The following is a 22,163-nucleotide window of genomic DNA, read 5'->3' on the forward strand; positions in this document are numbered from 1 at the left end:
GGGCCTAAGTTGATAAGCTTGCACTCTCAATTAATTAGGTAACTATATAAGTGTAGGGCCATGATCAAAGCCAACTTAGATGTAGGAAATTTCTACCACAGATTTTATATGATAGAATAATTCTTGGATTCCACCGAGTTGCCGGTTGACTGCATAGATCATGGGAATCTTTTCCTTTTCCTTTTTTTTTTTTCCTTTTTTATAAAAAAAAGAAAATCGGCAATAAGAAAGGCCCCCTCTTGCCACTAATACCAGCCTAGTGCTCGCACGTGCCCCATTCGGCCTTTCCCGACCGCATCGCCCACGCCTAAGCCTGGCTTCCACTCTCTCCCCTCCCCGTTTCCTCTCTTTCTCTTCCTGTCCTCCCGGGACCCGGAGGCCGCCCGCCGGCGAGCGCTCCGCCGCCACCTGTGCGGCGAGTTCACTGTCTCTGTCCTTTTTCGTCGATTACTGATCCAAGGTGCGATTTTTAGACCCTTTACCATGCCTTTCTTCAAGTCAAAACAGTGATTTTTATCCTTCCCGACGCCGCCGTTCGCGGGCGGCTAGGGTTTATGTAGTATAGGAGTCGTATTGCTCTTTGAGTTGGAGGATTGGATCTTTTCTTCCCATTTTGGTTAGGTTTGAAGCTATTGCTATGCAAATATACTCATTTGTTTATATGTGTCATATATTTGGTCGTATTGTTGGTTGATTTGGATTCATTTCTTTGAAATTATCGAATTTATTCGGCTTTGATGGAATTATGTTGGTAGATCTGTGGTTTAGGTTAATATTGTAGGGTTTTTGTGCTGCCCATTAGAAAGCTGTCACCTTTAGCAGGTTCCTATTCTTTGTCGACCCCCTACCCCTTGTGACAATGTCAACTCTCTGCAGGGTACTAGTGACTGCAGGTCTTACTTAAGGCTAGTGGGTTTTTGATTCACTGTCGTTGCCAAGATAACTAGGTTTGTGCCCAACAAAGAGAACTGATTCATTCGAAATTGGTGAATAAAAATGAGGTATCTTGGTTTTGACAGTGTCGTTGGAAAATGCTTCTTACTTTTCTAAGGAGGAACATGCAAATGATAGCTAAGTTTCTCTATTCTTCTTTGAATCATATCATTTCTCCTTTTGTTACACCACCAACTCATGTTCAGAATAAGCTCACTAAGATTAATGTGTAAGGGAAAATGAAGGATAATAAACTGGCTTTTTAACTGACCGGACCTGCTTTCTCTGGATTGAGGATGATCTTCCTAGTACATGAAGGAAAACGAAGTGCTCATACTTAATAACTAATTTTTAACTTAATTTTAGCCATTATGTGCTTTGTGTTGATCCTTTTCCTAATTTCCATATGTTTTTTCTTTTCCTAAAGCTACTAAGAAAACAACTAGGAACTTTTGGTCAGATGTAGGCCATTGTTGGAGACAGGACTGCCTCAAACTTAAAAGATTTGAGAATTGGTTGAGCTGCAAGCTAGTAAGGGGGCTAGTAGGTTGCTCATTTGGTGTACACAGTAAAGTATTATCTTTTGAAAAATGTTCAACTTGTTGCTAAGATATGTACTGAAACATGAGGATCTCTTGCATTGCAAAACCAAACTTCATAACATTTAGGATGCTGGGATGGTCATAGCTATAATCAGAATCTGGTTGTTAAGTGGATGTGAAGGTTCTTTCCTTCATAAGGATTGTAAAAAGAGGTCTACATGGAGCATCGATCTAGATTAATTGCTTAGGGTGCCATATTAAGCGTGTATACATCTCTAAAGCTTGGTTAGTCATTTACAATTTCTCCTTCAACTTGATTTCAGGATGTAGTGAATCATATAGGAGATCCTGTGAAAGATGTTACATACATATCCATAGTTAGACTGTGTGGCATAAGTGTATCAGATATAGATTAGGTGAGGGAACCACTACTTGATATGTACCTTCATTGAGGGGAGCCTAGAGTACTATAAAAGCAAATTAAGGCATTGTTATAAGATCTAGTAGATAGGCCAAGTAAGAGTATATTCAAGATGTGAGCTCTTGTGGCTGAAGAAGTTAATGTAAGAAATGGCCTTTGTGAGGCTCAATGGAAATATAAATAATAACATGATTTTATATTACTGTATTTTCTGTTCCATGAGCAGAGAAAGCATGTAAGGTTGGCTGTTAGTCTGTTACTCTGTTGAAGAAAAGATGAAAAGGATATAAACAAATGGTTACTCAGAAAGTAAGGGCTCAGAATTAGTTGGCTGATGTTCTCTGATAGGCTTTCTTAGGCATTCTCAGCATCAGTTGTGTGTTCCAAGGAGGGAATAATTGATATATGTTCTCCATCTTCATGGGGAGTTTGAAGACTTGGCTAATATGTTATTTCAGGGTGTAAATAACTGTCAGGCTTTTCCCCTTGTACAAGCCCCATAAATCGTCAGCTCCACTTAGAGTATGTCAGTCTTTTGTCTATAAAACGTTTACTTTGATAATATCAGAGAAAAAAGAGTACATTCTTCTTGATAAAACCCAATGAAGTACCTGATTTTTCCTTTCATCCCTTTTTCTCTTTTATCCTAACTTTTCTCACTGGTTATTTGTTTCATCTTCTCCATCTGATCCTTTTTTCTTCTTTTCTATCCTTCTCCTTTTCTTTGTTACTTTCTGTCTGTTAGGGGCCTAGAGTCACAGCTATGGGATTGCTTGTGCCGAAACATCCACTGTTTATAGCCTAGTCCCTAAGAAGTATGACATATTAAAATTAGTAAAAACAGTCACTCTATGGTATGATGATCATCATAGTTTGGTAAGTATATCACGCTCAGATCACCATTACATTCCATTTGCTTTACATCCAACTATTGTTTTCTTTTCCCACATCCTCATTTCAGGTGAGAATGTTATATTGATATCTTGCAATTATGAATTATTTAAGGATCATACTATTTTGTTAATTTGAAAGAACTATCAATATTGATTTATTGATTTCTACTTTGAACCTATTGACTAAAAGATATGCTACAAATGTTATTGATTTATGTATCACTTACTCTCCAATGGTTTAAATTTGTTAATTTTGGCCTTCTCTTATAGCATGAGATAAATGCTGCATATTTCTCTCAATAAAGAAAATTCTGAAATACTTTGTTTGAACTTTCTCATGAATGAGTCTTTAAACTTTTAAGCATCTTCTCTGTCTTCTTGACTTTCAAAGATTTCAGTTTTTGTTAAATAGCTGCATGGATGTTAAACTGAGTGGCTACTGCAGGAGAATGGTGAGAGGAAGAGATGCTTGTTGGGAGCACTGTGTCTTGGTTGATGCTACAAGACAGAAAGTTAGGTGTAACTATTGCCATCGTGAGTTCAGTGGAGGGGTTTACAGGATGAAGTTTCATCTGGCTCAGATTAAAAACAAAGACATAGTCCCATGTACTGAAGTCCCAGATGATGTAAGAGATTTAATACACAGCATCTTAAGCACTCCAAGAAAACAGAAAGCTTCCAAGAAGCCGAAGATTGATCGGGTGCAGAATGGTCCCCAAAATAGTTCCTCTGCTAGTAGTGGTTTCCATGCCAATAATGCTAGATCTAGCGGACAACATGGCAGCACTTGCCCATCCTTGTTACTGCCGCGCCCTTCACCAAGTACACAGCCCCCACTAGATGATGCTCAAAAGCAAAAGCATGATAATGCTGATAAGAAAATAGCTCTGTTTTTCTTTCACAACTCTATTCCCTTTAGTGCATCTAAATCTATTCAGTATCAGGCAATGGTTGATGCAATAGCAGAATGTGGAGTGGGCTATAAAGCACCAACTTATGAGGGGTTGAGATCAACTTATTTAGAAAAAGCTAAAAGTGAAATAAATGATAATCACAAAAAACTAAGAGATGAGTGGAGAGAAACAGGTTGCACCATTTTCTCTGACAGTTGGTCTGACGGCAGGTCCAAATCACTTTTAGTTTTTTCAGTTGCATCACCTAAAGGGACCCAATTTCTAAAATCAGTTGATATCTCATCCCATGCAGATGACGCTTATTACTTGTTCGAGTTACTTGATTCTGTTATCATGGATGTTGGTGTGGAAAATGTGGTGCAAGTCATAACAGATAGTGCAACCAGCTATGCTTGCACAGGGGGGCTTCTGTTAAAGAAGTATCCTTCATTATTTTTGTCTCCATGTGCTTCATATTGTATTGAGAAGATGTTGGAGGATATCAGTAAGCAGGACTGGATGGGTCCAGTCTTGGAGGAGGCCAGGACCATCACAAGGTATATATACAGTCATGACTGGATATTGAATATGATGAGAAAGTTCACTGGGGGAAAGGAACTAATCCGGCCAAAGCTTACAAGATTTGTAACCCATTTTCTTACTTTAAGGTCCATCGTGATTCAAGAAGATAATCTGAAGCACATGTTTTCTCATGCTGATTGGTTGTCATCTGTATACAGCAGAAGACCTGATGCACAAGTAATCAGATCATTACTATTTCTAGATAAATTTTGGAAATCAGCACATGAAGCTGTTAGTGTGTGTGAGCCTCTTCTTAAAATTTTGAGGGTTGTAGATGGTGATATGCCAGCTATAGGATACATATATGAAGGTATAGAAAGGGCAAAATTGGCAATCAAGATATTTTATAAGGGGTGTGAAGAGAAATATTTGCCAATTTTGGAGATAATCGAGAGAAGATGGAGTGTGCAACTTCATTCTCATCTACATGCAGCTGCAGCTTTCCTTAACCCTTCAATCTTCTATAATCCAAATTTTAAGTTTGATGCAAATGTGAGAAATGGCTTTCATGCAGCTATGTGGAAAATGTTTCCTGAAGAGAAAGATAAAATTGAACTTACTAAAGAGCAGCCTGTATATTTAAATGCGCAAGGTGCTCTTGGGAGTGAATTTGCTATCATGGGAAGGACATTGAATGCACCAGGTTTGTTCACCAATTGTTTGGTCAATACCATTTTTATGGAGCTTTAATTGACCTACTTAGTGAACATCTTGCATACGTAAATACATATACATACTATTTAACCTCTTGGTCTTTCATGTACTCCCAGGTGATTGGTGGGCTGCATATGGTTGTGAGATTCCCATAATGCAGAGGGCTGCAATGCGGATACTAAGCCAGCCTTGCAGTTCATACTGGTTCAAGTGGAACTGGAGCACTTTTGACAACTTGCATACAAAGAAACGTAACAAGATGGAATTAGAAAAGCTGAGTGATTTAATGTTTGTGCATTGCAATCTTCGATTACAGGCCATCAGTCAAAATAGGGATGGAAAATGTAAACCTGTTATATATGATGAAATAGATGTAAGTTCTGAGTGGCCGACAGAGTCTGAATCTTCATCACTTCTGTTAGATGATTCATGGTTAGACGATTTACCCTTTGATTGCAGAAGTACCTCTTCAACTTATGAATAATTTGGAAAGAACTATTCATGCGGGAAGACTTTACACACTTTGTAAGTATATGGTAAATGACCCATGACACATGGTTCCTAAATTTGATATCATGAAAAATCACCAATTAATTAATCACATTGTAGTTTATGTTCATTTCTTTCCTATGTTTTTCACATTCAAATTGAATAGACGCCCATGGTTGTTGTACAGTTGAGGTCTCGTGAGTGTCCAATTGGATATACTGATTCATGAACATGCACACCAAATATTTGGTATAAGTGGTTTCCAAAATTTAGGTTGCAGTACCTAGTGCCCCACGTTTTTAATTTATGTAGGAAGGAAAACAGTGTCTATCTCATCTTTCCTTGTTAGGTTGCTTATTTATTTAAACAAACACCTTGTCCTACTTATTGTTGCATATTTATTTGTACTATATTGTTGATTACAGGGTAATCAAATGCAAATGTTTCTTTCTTTTCCATTTTTCCCTTTTTTTTCATGCTTAATGCATCAAATATTTTTGGTGTTGGTGCACATGTGCATGTGCATGTGTATACTACCCTGCAGCAATTGTACATATCCCATGTCTATTTAATTTACAATTGCACATCAATTGATTTTCGAAAGATTGCATCTATATTATTAAATGCAGTTCCAGCTGCATGTATAGAACTCATGATACACCTTATGCTTCACTCACGTTGCAGGTGTTAGTCTGTAATAACCATGGTCAGTACATCTGTACTTAGCTGCTCATGCATTTAACCTGTATTACATTTTTGTGTCAGAAATAGCTAAACATTATCAAGCTCATATGTCTTTACTTCAGTTCAGTGATATTCACTGGATTTTGGAGTTATATGCTTCTTGTCAACTTACCTATTCTGTTGCCTATCACTTTATATCACTGAGAATGATGTCCATTTCCATGTTGTGGAGGGTTATGAATATGGTGAGATGTTAACAACTTCTTGTTTATGCTATATCAGTCAATGTCATGTTTCTAGATAACAAGCCTTGTCATTTCTAATTATCACTAATAAAGTTCTATATCATTATGTCCATTCCTTTAATAGCAGCGATCATTATCATTGCCCTTATAATATTTAGGTACTTTTCTCATTGTACAAAATACTTAAAGTGTGATATAAAGTCTCAATTTTGTATTGGAAGCTCCTGTTATGCAAGGAAGGTTAGTTTTCTTGATTAAATTTATATTCCATCTCATCTCATGCATTTCTGCGAAAAAAAATTGCATTCTTTTTGGTGTTGGAAATGTTTCTACCTTCATACTTCCTGTTCTCTTCAACTACATTTTTGTTTCTTTTAATGCTCATACTATTTATTCTCCTTGTTTAGTCTGTTGGTGACTAATGATCGTTATATTTTTAATTCATTCCTCAGCATTAATGCATTTAATTTTGTAGAAATTTGTTTCACAGTACCCTTAATTATGGTTAAGAATTTTGAATTAGATCCCTTCGTCTCCTTTCCATGTGGAATAATTTAGCCTACTTGCTTGGATCATGAGTCCTAGCCACCATTAGTTATTTTTATAATCATTTATCTAATATTTTGAGCAACTATATTGCCTTATACCCAAGAACTTCTATTCTTTATTTTGCTGAGATTATTTCAAGTAGAAAATTGGTTGTGTTATTGTTTGGGTGATTGAGGCTTACTTTTTTATCATTTGAATGGTGTGGATTACTAACATGATTTTCCTGATATGGTGGTAAGCTTATAAAAATTTGGATTTGCATGATCTACAAAGAATCTTATAAAAAAAGTATTCAAGCCAAAGAAGTATGGAGCAAAATAGAAATTTGGCACCTGTTTAGAAACAGAAGGTGGCCTATGGTAGAGGAGAGAACGCTGATGCACTAATTTGATCTGTGCAAATCATGTTACAGTAAAATTGAGAAATCTGAATGCGGGTCATAGCCTGGAAAATTTGTAGTTCCTAAAACCAAATAATTTAATTAGTCGAAGGTTTCTTACTTGTGCATCAAATGATTATAAATAAGGTGACTTTTTTAAGGTGGGTTTGTGGAATTGTGTGTGTGTCTCTGTGTTATGTATTCATTTTATTCATGGTTGAAATTGTTTGAGATAATTTGCGGTTTAGAAGTAAATGAACCCATTTATTTATGGTCCATGTGCTCAAAATGTGTTTATCATTATTGATTTTGTGAATTCTCACCTGTATGCATCATTGTTCTTTTACCTAGTTCTACTAGAAGCATCCATTATATGGTCATTTGATGCATCCATAAGGAATCTCCAAAACATTTTAGTCTGCGACTTGCTGTGTGTTATCATCATATTTTGGATTTTAAAATTTTATGTAACTTACCCTGTTAGTTGACTAGGAAGAAATGCATAGGTATGGGGATTGTGTTTAAATTTTGTTCTTTGGCTTATATATTTGAATAAATTTTTTAAATCAAGCATGATTTCTTTTCTCCTGCCAATTCAGAGGATGGAAGACGAGTTGATAACTTATCATAAATCAGAGACACCAAGAAATGATTTTTTTTTTAATTGTATAGATTAAAACAGTATTGAAACAGTATTGAAAGCATTATTAGCCTTCAAAAGGCTAGTGTAGCTGGTCAACACTAACATTTTCACCATGTTACTGTAGCTTTTTCCTGAAAAAGAATCTCATGGCATTGTTCATATCGCTCTCTCCCAATGGTGGCCGCATAATCTAAATTCTTCCTCTGTTGCTTTGTTGCTTAAAATTCTTCTCTCGTATATATTTCTCCTCGAAACTATAGTTTTCAGGTTTATCCAGTAAACACAGCTGAGACATCTAGAGTGACAGGTGAACATTGAAAGATCATCTTGATACAATTGAACAATACTCATAATTTTCTTAGGAACATTAATGATATGTATGAAAGAGATTAAGAGATGTTGGTCAACTTATCGTATCCCATTGGCCAATATCTTGAGATATATATTAATTCTTATCAACTGAGACAGCAATAATTGCTACTTCAATACATTGTATTAGAAGAAAACTGGTACTTACAAATTTATGCTTCGGCAGAAATGATAATTATGATCCACTTATGGAAATTATTAGGAAAATGCTCATAAGAATTATTTTTGAGAAAAAGTAGCTAAGCATAAGCCAATTTCATTAGGGGAATGAAGACAAGAAAGAAACTACCATTAAATTTGGTTGGCAAGAATCAAAAAAAAAAAAAGAAAAAAGGAATGGGTATCAAAACGGAATCAGAAGATAGGGAATGCGAACCATGATTCCTTTTTCATTATTGGTTGCGACAAAGGAAGGCACTAAACAAAATTCAATTCTGATATTTAATTTAGCTAGTTATATATTAGAATATCATATATTTTATTCTTTATTTATCTTTTTTATATTTTATTTTATTTTATTTTCATAAATATGCTGCATTTTATTTTCTACTTTGTTAATATTCTGATTTACAATTTTATTATACTATTTTAATTTTAAATTTCTATTTCTTATTTTTATAATATTTTATAATCTTAATTGACATTTTTTCTTCAACATCAGTTTTATATTTTTTTTGTATTTTAATGAAGTATGCTAGTGCTCTTTATTTTTTTAAATTTTGTTTAATATATTATTTTCATTGACTTTTTAATTTTTCTGATATATTTTTATTTATAGTCAATAGTATTTAATAATTCATTCTATATTTTTATAAATTTTCTGATATAACATATATTGCACAATTCTCATTTGTTAGTATAATATATAGTAAACCTTGAGTAGTAATTAACATAAATTATCAATATAACCTACTTGATTTTTTATTATTTTAATATAATAGTATTTTTAAATATTAATTAAATTATTTATATTTTATTTTATATCATAATTAATTAATTAATATCAAGCATATTGTTTGTTGCTTTTTTTATATTATATATTACTTATTTGTTCATTTTTGATGATAATATTTATTTTAATTTTTGAGGATGAGTCTTAACGCAATAATAAAGTGCTTATATTATTTTCTCTTGATGTGGAGAATATTGGTTATCCCAACCTCAGGTCATTCCGACCGCCTTAAGCTCGGACTTAACCGAAGTAAATTATCTCGGTATTGGTTGACATGCCATTCTAGTCGGACTTGTCCAGAAGTAATGTTAAAACACATTGAATGGGTCATGATCATAGTTCTAGTAACAGATGCATTAGTGAAGACACGAACAATGTGATCATTGTTGTACGGTGATTGTAGGTAGTCGTTACCATGCAGTTAATGTACGATTAGCCGTTATTGTACGGTTATGGCACTATGTGATAAATCAGGTAACCGACACCGCTCTCACCCTATATAGGGATGACAAGGAGATCCTCAAATAAGCAACTTATACTTCTTTCCACTCATTCTCTCTCTTTAATTGTTGTTTTAGATCTCTGACTTAAGCATTGGAGAGTTCTCCGCCAGAAACTTTTCGACAAGTGGATTTTTTTATAAATCAATCCCGCCTTCTAGGTGACCTCGGTGTACCTCGGATCACCTTGGATCCAACCGATCTCAGGGCATTTTGGCTGCAACCGATCATAGCACACTTCTGGTGGAGATCGACCTCAATATGGATTCTAGCAGCAACATCTCCCAATCATGATTTTGACGTATGGAAACAGCTTCTCCATATGTAGGGGTCGGCTGCATGCATTTCAAAACAAGCAAAGTTTTGAGGCTGTCATAGTCCAATCCTTCAAAAGAAACAATACATTATCTAGAATTTGAATGCAAGGCTTTGGATAAATGTATGATAATCTAGCATTTCTTTTGAGCCACGTAGACAGGCAAAAAATAGCCACAATATGATCCCAGTTTAAGAATAATTATAGCTGTCAGAAGATGGTATAAATGTGTATGGTCATCCAGCTTTCACAATTATGATCCCAATACAAAGCTTGCGAAAAAAATAGAAGGAAAAATCATTCAACTGGTTCAGGCAGCTCTCTCTCTCTCTCTCTCTAACAACATGAAGAAAAAATACTGTTTTGGTTGAGTGGTTGGCTCCACTTTAGGCTGAGGTTTTATTTGTTGGGTTGGGGAATTGGGAGGGAATAAGTTATCTTATTTGTCTTCCACGCTAGCTCAAGTTAGTTTGACGGACATGAGGCCTAGAATTTATATCCAGATTTATCTTATCGTCCAAATTTAAATCCAATCTAAATCTCCTAAACTAAGCGGCAAATGGACTACGTAGATCATATTTTATGTCCAAATCTGAACCTTATTTTCAATGAGCATCACTCAACGATTTTAAAAGTCGCAACACTAAGCCCTTTTCATTTATAATTCATTCAAGTAATAACACCTCATATTAAATGAGCGACTAATGTACCAACATCCTCAGTTCAAAATTTATGAAATAGAGCATATTGTTAGAAGAACCATCAAAGTTCGTGTGGAGTGATTCGTGAGGTAGGCATATAAATAACTCTCAGTAGTTGATTATGATATATGACAAAAATTGCTATGCAAGCCCCTTACCAGCCACTAGAGGTAAAATGAGAAATAAAGCCCATCATAAAACCCCCTCCCCTCCGAAATCCAGTTGCACTTAACTTCGGAAACAGGAAAAGGAGGATAGGAAAAAGGGGAAAGGAGTAACAAGAGCAGCTCTATTATTCGGCCCTTCTTTAGCACCTATTTAGGATATACTAAAGAGTACGTGAAGCACTAATCATATACTATATTAATATATATTTATAAATATATCAAGTTTTTTATTACATATATTGTTGCCACTGAGAACCAGATCGTTTTGCCACATCAGCTACGATCAGTTTCGAGGTATATCAGGTACATATACATATATATACATATACAAAAAAAAAAGTCGGAGATTTATATATAAAAATTTAATAGAACTGAAAGATATATAAAAACCAGTGCTGAAATATGTTCGAATGCATGTGATGTTCTTGTGCTATTTGACCCCGACTACATAAAACTTCCACACGAGCCCAATTGGATGGGCTCCGGATAAGTGGGGGACTCGGCTCATCTGGCGAGTACAATGGAAACGTAAGTGGAAACTCTGTCAAAGCTCTTTGTAGAGCTGTAAAGAATTTGAAGGACAGATGCCTTTTTGTTTGTTGGTGGTCTGCTGTTGAAAGCGAAGTTGTTGAGCACTTTGGCACCTCTCATTCCTGCTATAATTGTGAGGAACAGAGCAATGATAGGAAGGATGGGATGTGGCTTTACACTTCGGCCTCAGAATTGAAGGCAAAAAGCGCTTGTGTGATGCTTTAGAATATAAAGAAGCTTGGGCCTGTTTTTAATAACTTGAGCTACTTTGAGATGCTGCACTTCTACAGAGAACAGGTCGATCTCACTTGTAGGCCACAGTTTTCATACCAAATCCATTTATAACGATTAAATGAGAGGAAGACCAAGAGGTGAGTTGGAAGTCACATACCGAGATATTCTGTGTAGCCAACGTCAGAAGCAGTTGTCTTCCATCCAACCCTTCTTATAATAAACACAGTTGAAAAATTTAGACCTTTTAATCCGTTGGAATCAATCCTCTCTCTCTCTCTCTCTCATATGCCGTGGGGGTTTTCAATTATGTGGTTGTATACAATATTTCTTGGATAAGGATGGAGGGCGTGCGGGTGCTCATAGATATTTGGCTAGAAGATATTCTATTAACCTTGTCTTGCTTAATTACTAGGAAAAAAAGGAAGAAGAATTGAGTGGTCATAAGAGTATAAAACTAAGTCATATGGAAACTGTTGGAAATATTTCCTTTTAAAAGGATTCAAATGTTTACATGGAATTATAATTATTTTCTTTTTTGATTGTTTCTTCTTTTTTTTTTTAAAGATTTGGAATTTTAAGATATCTTTATCATCGGATATTATATGTCTAAATGCAGGTTTGCTCGCATTTATTGATGTTCGGTTCTTCTAAGCTCAAGTTGGACTATACATGCGCTTGGCTCGGTTTAGCTTGGCTAGCTGTGCTTGGGTTCGATGCACATATGCGCATGTTTAGCACACCTATAAATTTTAACATGCACATATTATTAGGCCTTTATGAGTCTCGTGCACAATATATTAGACCTGATACAAGCGTTGTGATAATACTACTTGAGAGAGAGCCTCTTTAGCCTTTCTATTTTTACTCTTTTTTCACTTAAATTTTCTTTTTTCCTCTTTTCTGAAGGAGAGTTGATTGGGCCAAGCTTCCCATACCATCGTGCTCATAATAGTAGGATAAATTTGAGCCAAATTTGTTATATATTGGAGATAGTTTTTCTATCCGGACATGCCTTCATTTTCATCTAGTTTTCCAATTTATCTTTTTATTATTTATTATTTATGCAAAATTGACAATTTCTATAAACCATACCTTCAATGGAAACTTTTTTGCAGAACGGATGTCCAACCATTATTATGAAATATAACAATTTTACATGATGTTTTACTTGCAAGAAATCAAACTAATCTACTAAGAAAGATGGTAATGAACTGCGCAAGTGTAGGTGGATTCTCTTCCCAACCATTTATTTTAACAAAGATAATGTAATGATTTAACATTTTGTCTACAAATAACAATTTTATATGTCAGAAAGTTATTGGCAAGGGCAAGATAAGATACATAAGAAAACCAAATTTTAAAAAATGGAAGGTGGCAGGATGTGTGGGGAAAAGTGGAATTTCAAGAAAGAAATTAGGTAGAAAAATTAGGTTACCAGACTCTTGCCTCAAATGATGTCTTCCAGCATACTCATCTAGACATGGGATCTTACTTTGTGGTTCAAGCAATATCAAGGTATAAATAATACCTTCTTTTTTCCCATCAGTATGCTAGTCTTTTCATTAGAACATTTTGAAAGTATTTTAATAGGTTGTAGGAGTATGAAGATGGTTGTCAAGTGTGAACAATTTCAGTCTTACATAGTTACTATGATGGTTAGACACTAGGGTTTACATCACAATATTTAGCTAAAAATTGGAAAGCGTAAAAGAGAAGTGGAGTGGTGCTTAAAAGGACCCTTGCATTGGTCTTTGATTTTGAGCTTGGTTTAGTCACATGTGAGATGCTGACAAATAGAGTTTCATTGAAGTGCAAAAAAATACACCACATATTTATCAATGAGTAACTCACAAAGATAATGCATTATTTGGAGATAATATTCTTGTGTTGTATTTGCATTTATTTTTTTTTTCTTGCATCATTGCAATAACTAGTATCTTTTCCTTAGGTACAATAATTAGTGGTTACGGGGAGTCATAATAATATTCTTATTTATTAGATAGTGAGAATCAAATCATATAATGATGCAAGCAAAGATGATTCATGTGTAGTATATACTTGTTTTTTGAATTGAATCATGGTGAATTAAATGGGATGTTAAATAAAAATACACATTGTAATTAAAGAGTGTGTCCACACATAAGAAGCATAGAACGTGATCCTTTGTGGTGCACATCAGAGATGTCTCCAATAGCCACCACATCATCCATCTTGGAGATGGATGGCTGACTCATTTCATGAATAGAAACGAGTTTCAAATATGGTAGTACGTCTTGAGAATGAACCACAATCCTCCATCTTTGATATGAATGACATGGCATCTATTTGAAGCTGCACAACCTTCTGTGGTGCAAAACACGCAATGCAAAGAATCCGAACTTTAAAAAGTATTAGCATGCTCGGACATTATTCTTCTCATACTTACTAAGATAGCAACATGAATACAGAATCTATATTTTATTTATTTATTTATGACATTGCCGAGCAGCACTACGAAGAGCAGTAGCTCAAGAGAAGCAAGATTAAGCAAGATGCTAAATAAAATCATACCTCCTATGCTGAAAAATAGAAGTCTAACTTAACCATAAAAATCACGCATCTTTGATACTTAATCATTTTAATATTATAATTATTTTTGGTAAGCCTAATTCTACAATTCTTTAATATATAACAACCAACCTATATTTTCCTCAAATAACATCACCAAAAACAAAAGTTTCCACAAAAAACAACCCTGAATTTAAAACCTAAATTAACGCTACGCGCCTTTTCCTATTTAATATCCAAAATAGCCCATCATGTTACAAACAGCAAACACCTTTTCTCTCCACTCATCAACTGAAACGTGCCCGTGGAGTGAGACTCGCAGCAACTGGAAAAGTTTCAAACCCAACCGGACACCAGCAAAACATCCTCTAAAAAAAAAAAAAGAATCCTCGAATCCGGAGACCAGCACGGTCCAAATTGAATCCGCACCAAATCAACCCCACGCGCGTCCCCGCCGTCCGATCGCTGGTGCCGCCAATAAACAAACATCCCCTGTAACCGACTCACATCCTCGGGCCTCTCGATAACAACTCGGCGTTCCTTCTCTCCTCCGAGTCCGAGAAGGAGGGGGGGAGTTTCTTTTAGGGAGGGGGGGCGGGTGGCGAGAGAGAGCGCGATGGGTGCTTCGAATAAGCTCCAAACGGCCTTCAAACCCCCGAAGCGAGAGCTCCCACTGCCCCACCCCCCCGATTTCAACACTAATCATGCGGGCTCTTCGACGGCGGCGGTGGAGGGGGGAGTGACGGCGGTGGCGGTGGAAGGGGCGGAGGAGGACGAGGTGCTGCGGGACGCGGGGGCGCTGTCCCGGGAGGAGGTGCTCCGCCGCCGGGCGCGGCGGGTGAGGCAGCTGGAGAACCTCTATCGGCGGAAGTACTGGGCGCTGGTGGAGGAGGTGCGGGTGAGGCACCGGGACTACTACTGGGAGTTCGGGGTGAGCCCGGTGGTGGAGGAGGGGAGAGGGAACGGGCCGGAGAACGGTGGGGTTGGGGTGGGGGAGGGGGGAGGATTAGGGTTTAGGGAGCCGGGGGGTAACAGTAATGTAGCGGTGAAGGGGGAGAGGAAACGGTGCGCGTTTTCGGGGTGCAAGACGAGGGCGATGCCGCTGACAAAGTATTGCCATGCGCACATACTCTTGGATGGCAAGCAGACGCTGTACAAGCCTTGCAATTATGTTACCAGGAGGTATGGGCTGGAACTTGATCTGAGAGTTTAATATTTTTTCCTCTTTTTTCTCTTTCGTTTTATGTTTTATGGTTTTTAGAAGATTGATGGTTTTGATTATGATTGAGTTGGGATATTTTTGATTTTAGGATTCAATTGAGGGTGTTTTGGTTTTCATGGAGTTTTTTTTTCTCTTTTTTAAATGCTAGATCTTGAGCTGGGATTTAGTTCTTAGACGATTTCCCCTTGTATCCGGTTTGCTGGAAGCACACTTAATGCTAGAATAAGGTCTTTATTAATGCTTTATGTTCTGAAGTTGCGTTCTGATATTTCTTGAGACTGGGTAGCTGGTTCTTTCTGAACGTTTTATTCTCTGTTGTTGTAGATTAAAAGTATTTTGTGAGACAACGCAACGTTACTCACTCATGTTTGCGGATTGGCAACATCAAATAAGTGCGCAACTCATGATAGAAACTATAGGGAACTGTTAAGGAAGTTCGCACATAAAAACAGATCTTAGGTGTGGGAAGATGTTGCCAATGCAGAGATTTTGGAAAGCTTATGCTGACTTTTTTCCCATATAAGGGCCTGTTCGGGAAATCCAGCAGGATTGGGCAGGATTTCCTGCTGGATTCATGGATTTGGCAGCTTATTTGTGTATCACTCATACTAATCCAGCACCCCTCCAGCCTGAATCTTGTGGAAGAAAAAAAAAGAAGCTCCATAGGTCTTTTATTTCTTTCTTGTAGACCAACAGACCTACAGATTGGGATATGGTTCACCTTACCAGTCTGAGCCGAACAGTACAGGACATACCTTACCATATTAGTTTGGTACCGGTACATGATATGGGAGGCATATGGAGGGTACGGAAGGTGCATCTACACTCGATACGCCAAAATTTTTTCATATTATATCGTACCAACATAATGCTAGTGTGGCACCAGTATAGTGTCCGGTTTCGAGATGACGAATCTTGAGTTGGGATATAGGCTTGGAATTGGGCGGGCTCTTAGAAGATCGCGGACTAAGCAGGTCAATAGGACTAATTCCTACAGGATATTCCTGCAGGAATTTTTAAATAGGCTCTAAGTGTTTGAAGTGTCCTAACTTGAGTTCTGAGAAATCATGTTCTGAAGTCTTGATTTTGGATGTTAGGTTTGGATGAAATGGTGAACAGGAATTGCAATTTGTAGCATGAAATTACCACTAAATCATCATTGATATCATATAAATACTACTTAAATGGTCCATTTTTAATGGAGGTAGTGTGTGGGAGGGCATTGAATCAGTATTAGATGTCCCACACACCCACATGGAACTTGGCTTCAGAGCCATATAATCCAAAGTCAGGTTCAGCATTTTCTGCTGAACCTAGCGATAGAAACAAATAAAAATTTTAAACAAGATAAGAAAATTATAATTTTGCTAGGAAGGCCACACGGTGTTTGACATCTTGGATGACTTTCCATTCTTGTAAGTATTAATTAGTTGGAAAATAAGTAATTGTTGAACCTTTTTAGACTTAGTTGGTAAGTAGTGGGGATTTATAGGATAACTTTTTCTTAACTTGGAGTATCATCCTGGCTTCCAATATAAGGCAAGTTAAAAAACAATATTGTTCGGTATCCTAACACCCCCCCCGGGCCAAAAAAAAAGAAGAAGTATTAGCTTCCTATTATTAAGGTACAATGCACCTAGTACGATATGGTGAACCATGATCTAGAGTCAAAATAATGAAGAGATAAAGATGGAAAATAAACAAATTGGAGGGAATGCTTAAGCTTGCCCTCTCCACTTCTCATGTTTCTCATGTGTTGACCTATTTAACAATGCAAATTATAGGGACGGGCCATCTAGATGATAGTTACAAACAAAATTCTTATAAATAAGAAAATGATATCCTTACAAGTAAGGTCTTGTACACAGACATCATTTGGGGATTTTGTGTTATCATGTCTTTCCCAATGTATGAAATGCTTATGCACACAGGCCTATGCCACATGTTTACTACCTGAGTCATATCAACTTGAATTGATCAATATCAGTATAGGAATATTGTCCATGCTAACAAACCATGACTGGATATGGAAAGTGGATCATTCTACTTATTGTCTTGCCATGTGATCAGTATGTGCCCATACTGCAACTTTGCAAACCATGTTCTTTTCCTCTGACATATTGTTTTGCCTATTCTCAATTTTACCAAATAAGGTTTTGCATCTTGGTCTCAAGTAAGGTACGCTGTCTCGGCACCGGGCCTCATGCTGGTGCCACCCTGTTACTATGCCGGTACCCCCGATATGGGGGCCGGTTCAGCATTACCAAATGTTGTTATGCCATTGTACCACGTATCGGTTTGATATTAATACGGTACGGTACAATATGGTAATGCTCCATACTGTTCGGTTCGGTATAGTATAGCGTACTTTGGTCTCAAGCCTCTTACTAGTACGGTATGGTATGGTAGGGTACATCTGCATATTGATACATGGTAAAGGCACCAAGTCAGGACAACATCGATACCATGTTTTGATGCGGTACCATATCGAGCCCCTGTACCATGCCACTTCTCTATCATTATGGTACAGTATGTTGTCTAATATGGACTACTACAATTTGATTTGGCACACAAAACAATGTACCAAACAAAAACATCCAAATTTACTCCCCCATAAATGAGTAAGAGAGGGGCAAGTGTATACAAGTAAAGTGGAGTATATTTATTGGATTCACTCCTAACGATCATGATCCAAGGAATCATTACAAACCATCAAATGCTCTTGCTCTTGAGTGAACTGTGTGCAATATTGATGAACCACATGTATCGTACATTTTTGAAACTAAAAGAGCGACAGATGTCCATTGGTTGTTCATGAGTCATAACTATTACGCTGTCTGAATCTCATGATGAATACACTCTTCTTTGAGTAACTACAGCCTCCAAATATGTATATGAAATAAAATGGAGATTATATTTTTCAATCTTGATTGGTGGGATCACGGTGATCCATTGAAAGTTCCTCACGTGATTTTGCACTTGCCAAGATCTAGTTAATGGTAAGGAAGCACCTTGTAAGCATAACTTTGTACACCAATAAAGATTTACTAACTTGGTCATTCTATCTTAATGAAATGAATGATACAAGGATTCAAAACAATGAGTGACACTGGATGTTAATGAACCAGAATTGATTCTTGATTAGTGTTGTGATAACAAATGCTTGATTTAATGAAGTAACAGTTTGAGGAGATTAAAAATTGCATTTGATTGATGGGGTTGACCCTATGTCAAGGCTTCTGGCAACTTTTATCCCCGACCAACAGTTTCTCTTTCCTCCCCTGGTCTTCTGTCTACTTTTGATGCATGATGAGGCCTATGCCTTGTTTTTTAAAATTTAGGAATCTGTTCTTCAAAAGCTTTTTAGATAAAGACAGAGCGTGTCACATGATGCAGTGGTTTGATGAGTTTTAAAGGATTCACATTTCTCATTAAATGTATAAATCGTGGATGAGTTGCGTAGATTGTAAACTTCGTTTCTTTTTTTACTCTCTCTCTCTCTCTCTCTCTCTCTTTCTTTCTTGGGATCTCCACTATCGTTGGTGGAAAGGCTGATAGTAATGTAGGTGACATTCAAACCTAAGTCTCAGACGAGCCATTTTATAAGAAATCAAGTGGCACTTGGATTTGACTAGTTTCTTGTTGTCCAACAACATAACTGGACTACCATCCTAGTGGTTGGGAGCTATTCTACATGTTGCATACTTATAGAATGAATGTGACCAATAGATGCTGTATATTAGTTTTTATAAAGTGGGTGCACTATTTATTATGGACACGAGAATTGTTCTTAGATTGTAGACCATTTCTTGGCTTTTAACAATGTTGGCTGTGTTTAAATTTCAGCGGGCCACAAAATGGGCAAGTTTTTTGCGGGAAGCCAGTTCTGAGAGCTGCCATGCCCTCACTCTGTCATGTGCACTTCCAGAAGACACAGAGGAACATTTTACAAGCTTTGAAAAGATCAGGCCTTCACACATCCTGTTCAAGCAGGCCTGCTCCAAAATTTAATGTTCTAATTGCTGAATGTGTGCGCCAAATTCAAGCCAGAAGAAGAGAAACATTGAATGCTGCCACTAATAACATTGCACAAGAAGAGAATGAAAAGGTTGGTTGAAGTTTTTTTTGTTGAGAACATGATTCTGGTTTGGATTGCTGTCCTAACCTTCCAGACATTGGGTGAAGACGTAACCAATCAGACCAAGCTAGACATCCTGGGAAGAAAATTTTTACTATTCTAAAAAGGTATGGCAATGTTTCTTGCCAACTTGTATTCTTGTTTGTTACCTTGATTTGAATTTTGTTGATCACAGGCTTTTCAAAAAGATTTTATCCTTCAGCATGTTTGTTTGCTATTTTGTTTATTTATTCGCTGTTAGTTATGCATCTTATTTAGTAGTCCATTTTCATTTAATTGTCTCTATGATTCTATTCAAACCATGATGTTTGAGTTCTTAAAACCCAACGAGGTGTTGCAGGTCTGTTCAAAGACAGCGTAGGGAAACAGGCTAGGTTCCCAGTGTGATAGCAACCAGTCAGGTGCATGGCTATGATATAAGATGATGGCTGCATAAAGGTTTTTCTACCTGACAGCCTTGCCAGCATACTTGAAAGAGTATTCCTGAAAATTTTTTGGTTGGTTAGTTTTTCATCTATATACTTGAGCAAGGCATGGAAGCCAAAGCTTTACTCCCAGGCCCCAGATATAATACAAGCCTTGGCATCCCTTCTTGGGTGACTACTTAATACAAACTCATCTGCTTGCTGCTGCATGCTCCTCTTCTTTCTTCTGTTGTTTGAGCAGATGTAATGTGCCCTATATGCCACTCTCATGTCAAGTCTAAAACAAATTGATGCTGATGTGATTATCTTCAGTAAAAAAAAAAAATATGATACGGTTGTTGTTTGAATGCGGGGATCTTTCACCATTGTGAAAAACCAGAGCTGAATTACATGGTCTTGTATTTGTTAAGCTGGAGATTCTAGAATCAGGGATTGTTGCCCAGCTGTGGGAATATTTATCTACATGCTTATCAACTTTTATGCAGTAGACTGTAATTTGGGTATGTCCACATGAAAATTTGTACGACAGTTAAAGACAGTGACACATTGTGGCTTGTTTGTAAAATTGACTGTCCAATATTTTGAGGCAATCTCCTTTTTTATTTTGTACATCTCTCTTTCACTCGTAGCCAATCATAAATTCGGATTCAAATAATTCTTATCCGCATTATTTATTGTTTTAGGAACTTCCAGTAGCTGAATTTCTGTAAACTTTTGAGCATTGTTGTTTATTATTGAATTTCTCTTGACCCATTGGCTATTTAGGGTCTGCTTGTTAGTAGCAGGTGTTTTTATCTACTGTCACCAGATGGGCATTCCACATCAACATCTGTGATCTTTGAGTTAACTTGGCCAAGGGTCATTTCTGGAATACGCTTAACAGGTATCCAGACGTTTTTAATGTGCTTTCTTTCTTTTTCTGATGCTATGCTTGTCTTTGAAACTCTGCAAGGCATGGTTATTGTATGATTTCTATGATCGCGGTTCACGATATTCCATTGAAGCCAACTTCCAAACTTGGGGGTTTTTTGAAACGAAAGATGAAGATTGGATGGTGATAGATTGAAAAGAAATTGTACCAGACCTGTACCAAGGTCAAACAACATATGCTATCAAACCCTTCATGTTTAGTAGGTAACCATCTTAATCCCTTGCTTGAGTTGCACAATCCTTGCATTTCTTGTATTTTTCCTGCAATACGAATTCTCGTTGGACTTCTGAGGCCGCCTCCACTTCTGGTGTTGTTGCAGGCAAGTTGTCAGTGTTTCAGGCTTGAATTAATCTCCTGTTGCAGGCGAAAAATGCTTGTGGATTTGCAGACTTGCTGTAAAGAGCTTCCAGGAATTTTAGTCAATGTAAAATCCTTAGAGGTCAGAGATTGCAACGTGATTATGCTTATCAGAAGATTTGGTTCAGATTCTAGTGACAATGCATGTGGACTGGCTTGCTGGTCAAATTTGTACGAAGAAAACGCTAGAGCAACTTGAAAATTTCGCACAAAAAAAATTACATGGCTGATGTGAGACTCGCTCATTTGGTTTTTACACCAACAGTCTGGACTTAAAAAAGCTCCCACGTAAAAATTATAGGACAGTTGTGTAATGGGTTTCTTTTTTCTTGTGATATTTGTGTTATTGCAGTACTAAGTTTTGCATTGCTCTAACACAGGATTTAACATTTCCTTCCACCATGCAGTACTTGAAGTCAAATCCATTTTTCCAGCATCTAACTAGAAGTGAGTCTTTTTTTTTAAAAAAAAATTCTTGAACAAAGGAAAGATTAGCTTTTTGATATTAATCATTTAGTTCTTATATTAGTTGATTTTGTTTTATAATTTCTTAAAACTCCATTGTCAGGTGTTTTAGTGCCAAGGTCCTCTACTTACTCCAGCATTTTTAATTTCTTAACAATTTCAACTCATGTCTTAGAGAAAGACCCACTTAACTGGCTATTTGGGCCACAGCATGCAAGTGCAGCACATTATCTTCCCAGAGATACAAGTACCACTTCCATTCCTCTGATTCCCTCTTAAGAGTACGCATCCGTGCTACTGCATTAGAAACCTCCTTGTTGACTCAAGAATAAGTAGTAATATATATGTTTTGAGAAAACTAAAGAGTATGATGTGAATGGCTGTGATGCATACAGACATGG

The 22,163-nt window shown here is 36.8% G+C and overlaps 2 protein-coding genes across 5 annotated transcripts; both read left to right on the top strand.

The window, feature by feature from the left end:
* Positions 1-267: 267 nt before the first annotated feature.
* Positions 268-5,593, top strand: LOC103717524. The gene is made up of 3 exons (XM_008805953.4): positions 268-460; positions 3,235-4,907; positions 5,035-5,593. Exons 2-3 carry the CDS (start codon positions 3,239-3,241, stop codon positions 5,400-5,402), a joined length of 2,037 nt encoding a protein of 678 aa, XP_008804175.2. The 5' UTR covers positions 268-460; positions 3,235-3,238; the 3' UTR covers positions 5,403-5,593.
* A 9,194-nt stretch (positions 5,594-14,787) lies between these two features.
* Positions 14,788-21,703, top strand: LOC103717549 (INO80 complex subunit D-like). Of its 4 annotated transcripts, none has more exons than XM_026808619.2 (5): positions 14,788-15,406; positions 19,293-19,554; positions 19,632-19,691; positions 20,792-21,143; positions 21,260-21,703. In XM_026808619.2, the coding sequence occupies exons 1-3, from the start codon at positions 14,841-14,843 to the stop codon at positions 19,635-19,637; spliced, it is 834 nt and encodes a 277-aa protein (XP_026664420.2). In that variant the 5' UTR covers positions 14,788-14,840; the 3' UTR covers positions 19,638-19,691; positions 20,792-21,143; positions 21,260-21,703. The 4 variants fall into 4 exon arrangements, with proteins under 4 accessions (XP_026664420.2, XP_038989666.1, XP_038989665.1 ...); XM_039133738.1 differs by having other exon boundaries at positions 20,795-21,143; XM_039133737.1 differs by having other exon boundaries at positions 19,925-21,143; positions 21,260-21,540.
* Positions 21,704-22,163: the final 460 nt, after the last annotated feature.

This window comes from Phoenix dactylifera, chromosome 14 (assembly GCF_009389715.1).
Source record: "Phoenix dactylifera cultivar Barhee BC4 chromosome 14, palm_55x_up_171113_PBpolish2nd_filt_p, whole genome shotgun sequence".
NCBI classification, from domain to species: Eukaryota; Viridiplantae; Streptophyta; class Magnoliopsida; order Arecales; family Arecaceae; genus Phoenix; species Phoenix dactylifera.

Coding starts and splice junctions, on each gene's coding strand:
- LOC103717524 (XM_008805953.4), top strand. CDS start 3,239: ATGGTGAGAGGAAGAGATGCTTGTTGGGAGCACTGTGTCTTGGTTGAT. Junction 4,908..5,034: donor AAGGACATTGAATGCACCAG/GTTTGTTCACCA, acceptor ATGTACTCCCAG/GTGATTGGTGGGCTGCATAT.
- LOC103717549 (XM_039133736.1), top strand. CDS start 14,841: ATGGGTGCTTCGAATAAGCTCCAAACGGCCTTCAAACCCCCGAAGCGA. Junction 15,407..19,292: donor TGCAATTATGTTACCAGGAG/GTATGGGCTGGA, acceptor TTTAAATTTCAG/CGGGCCACAAAATGGGCAAG.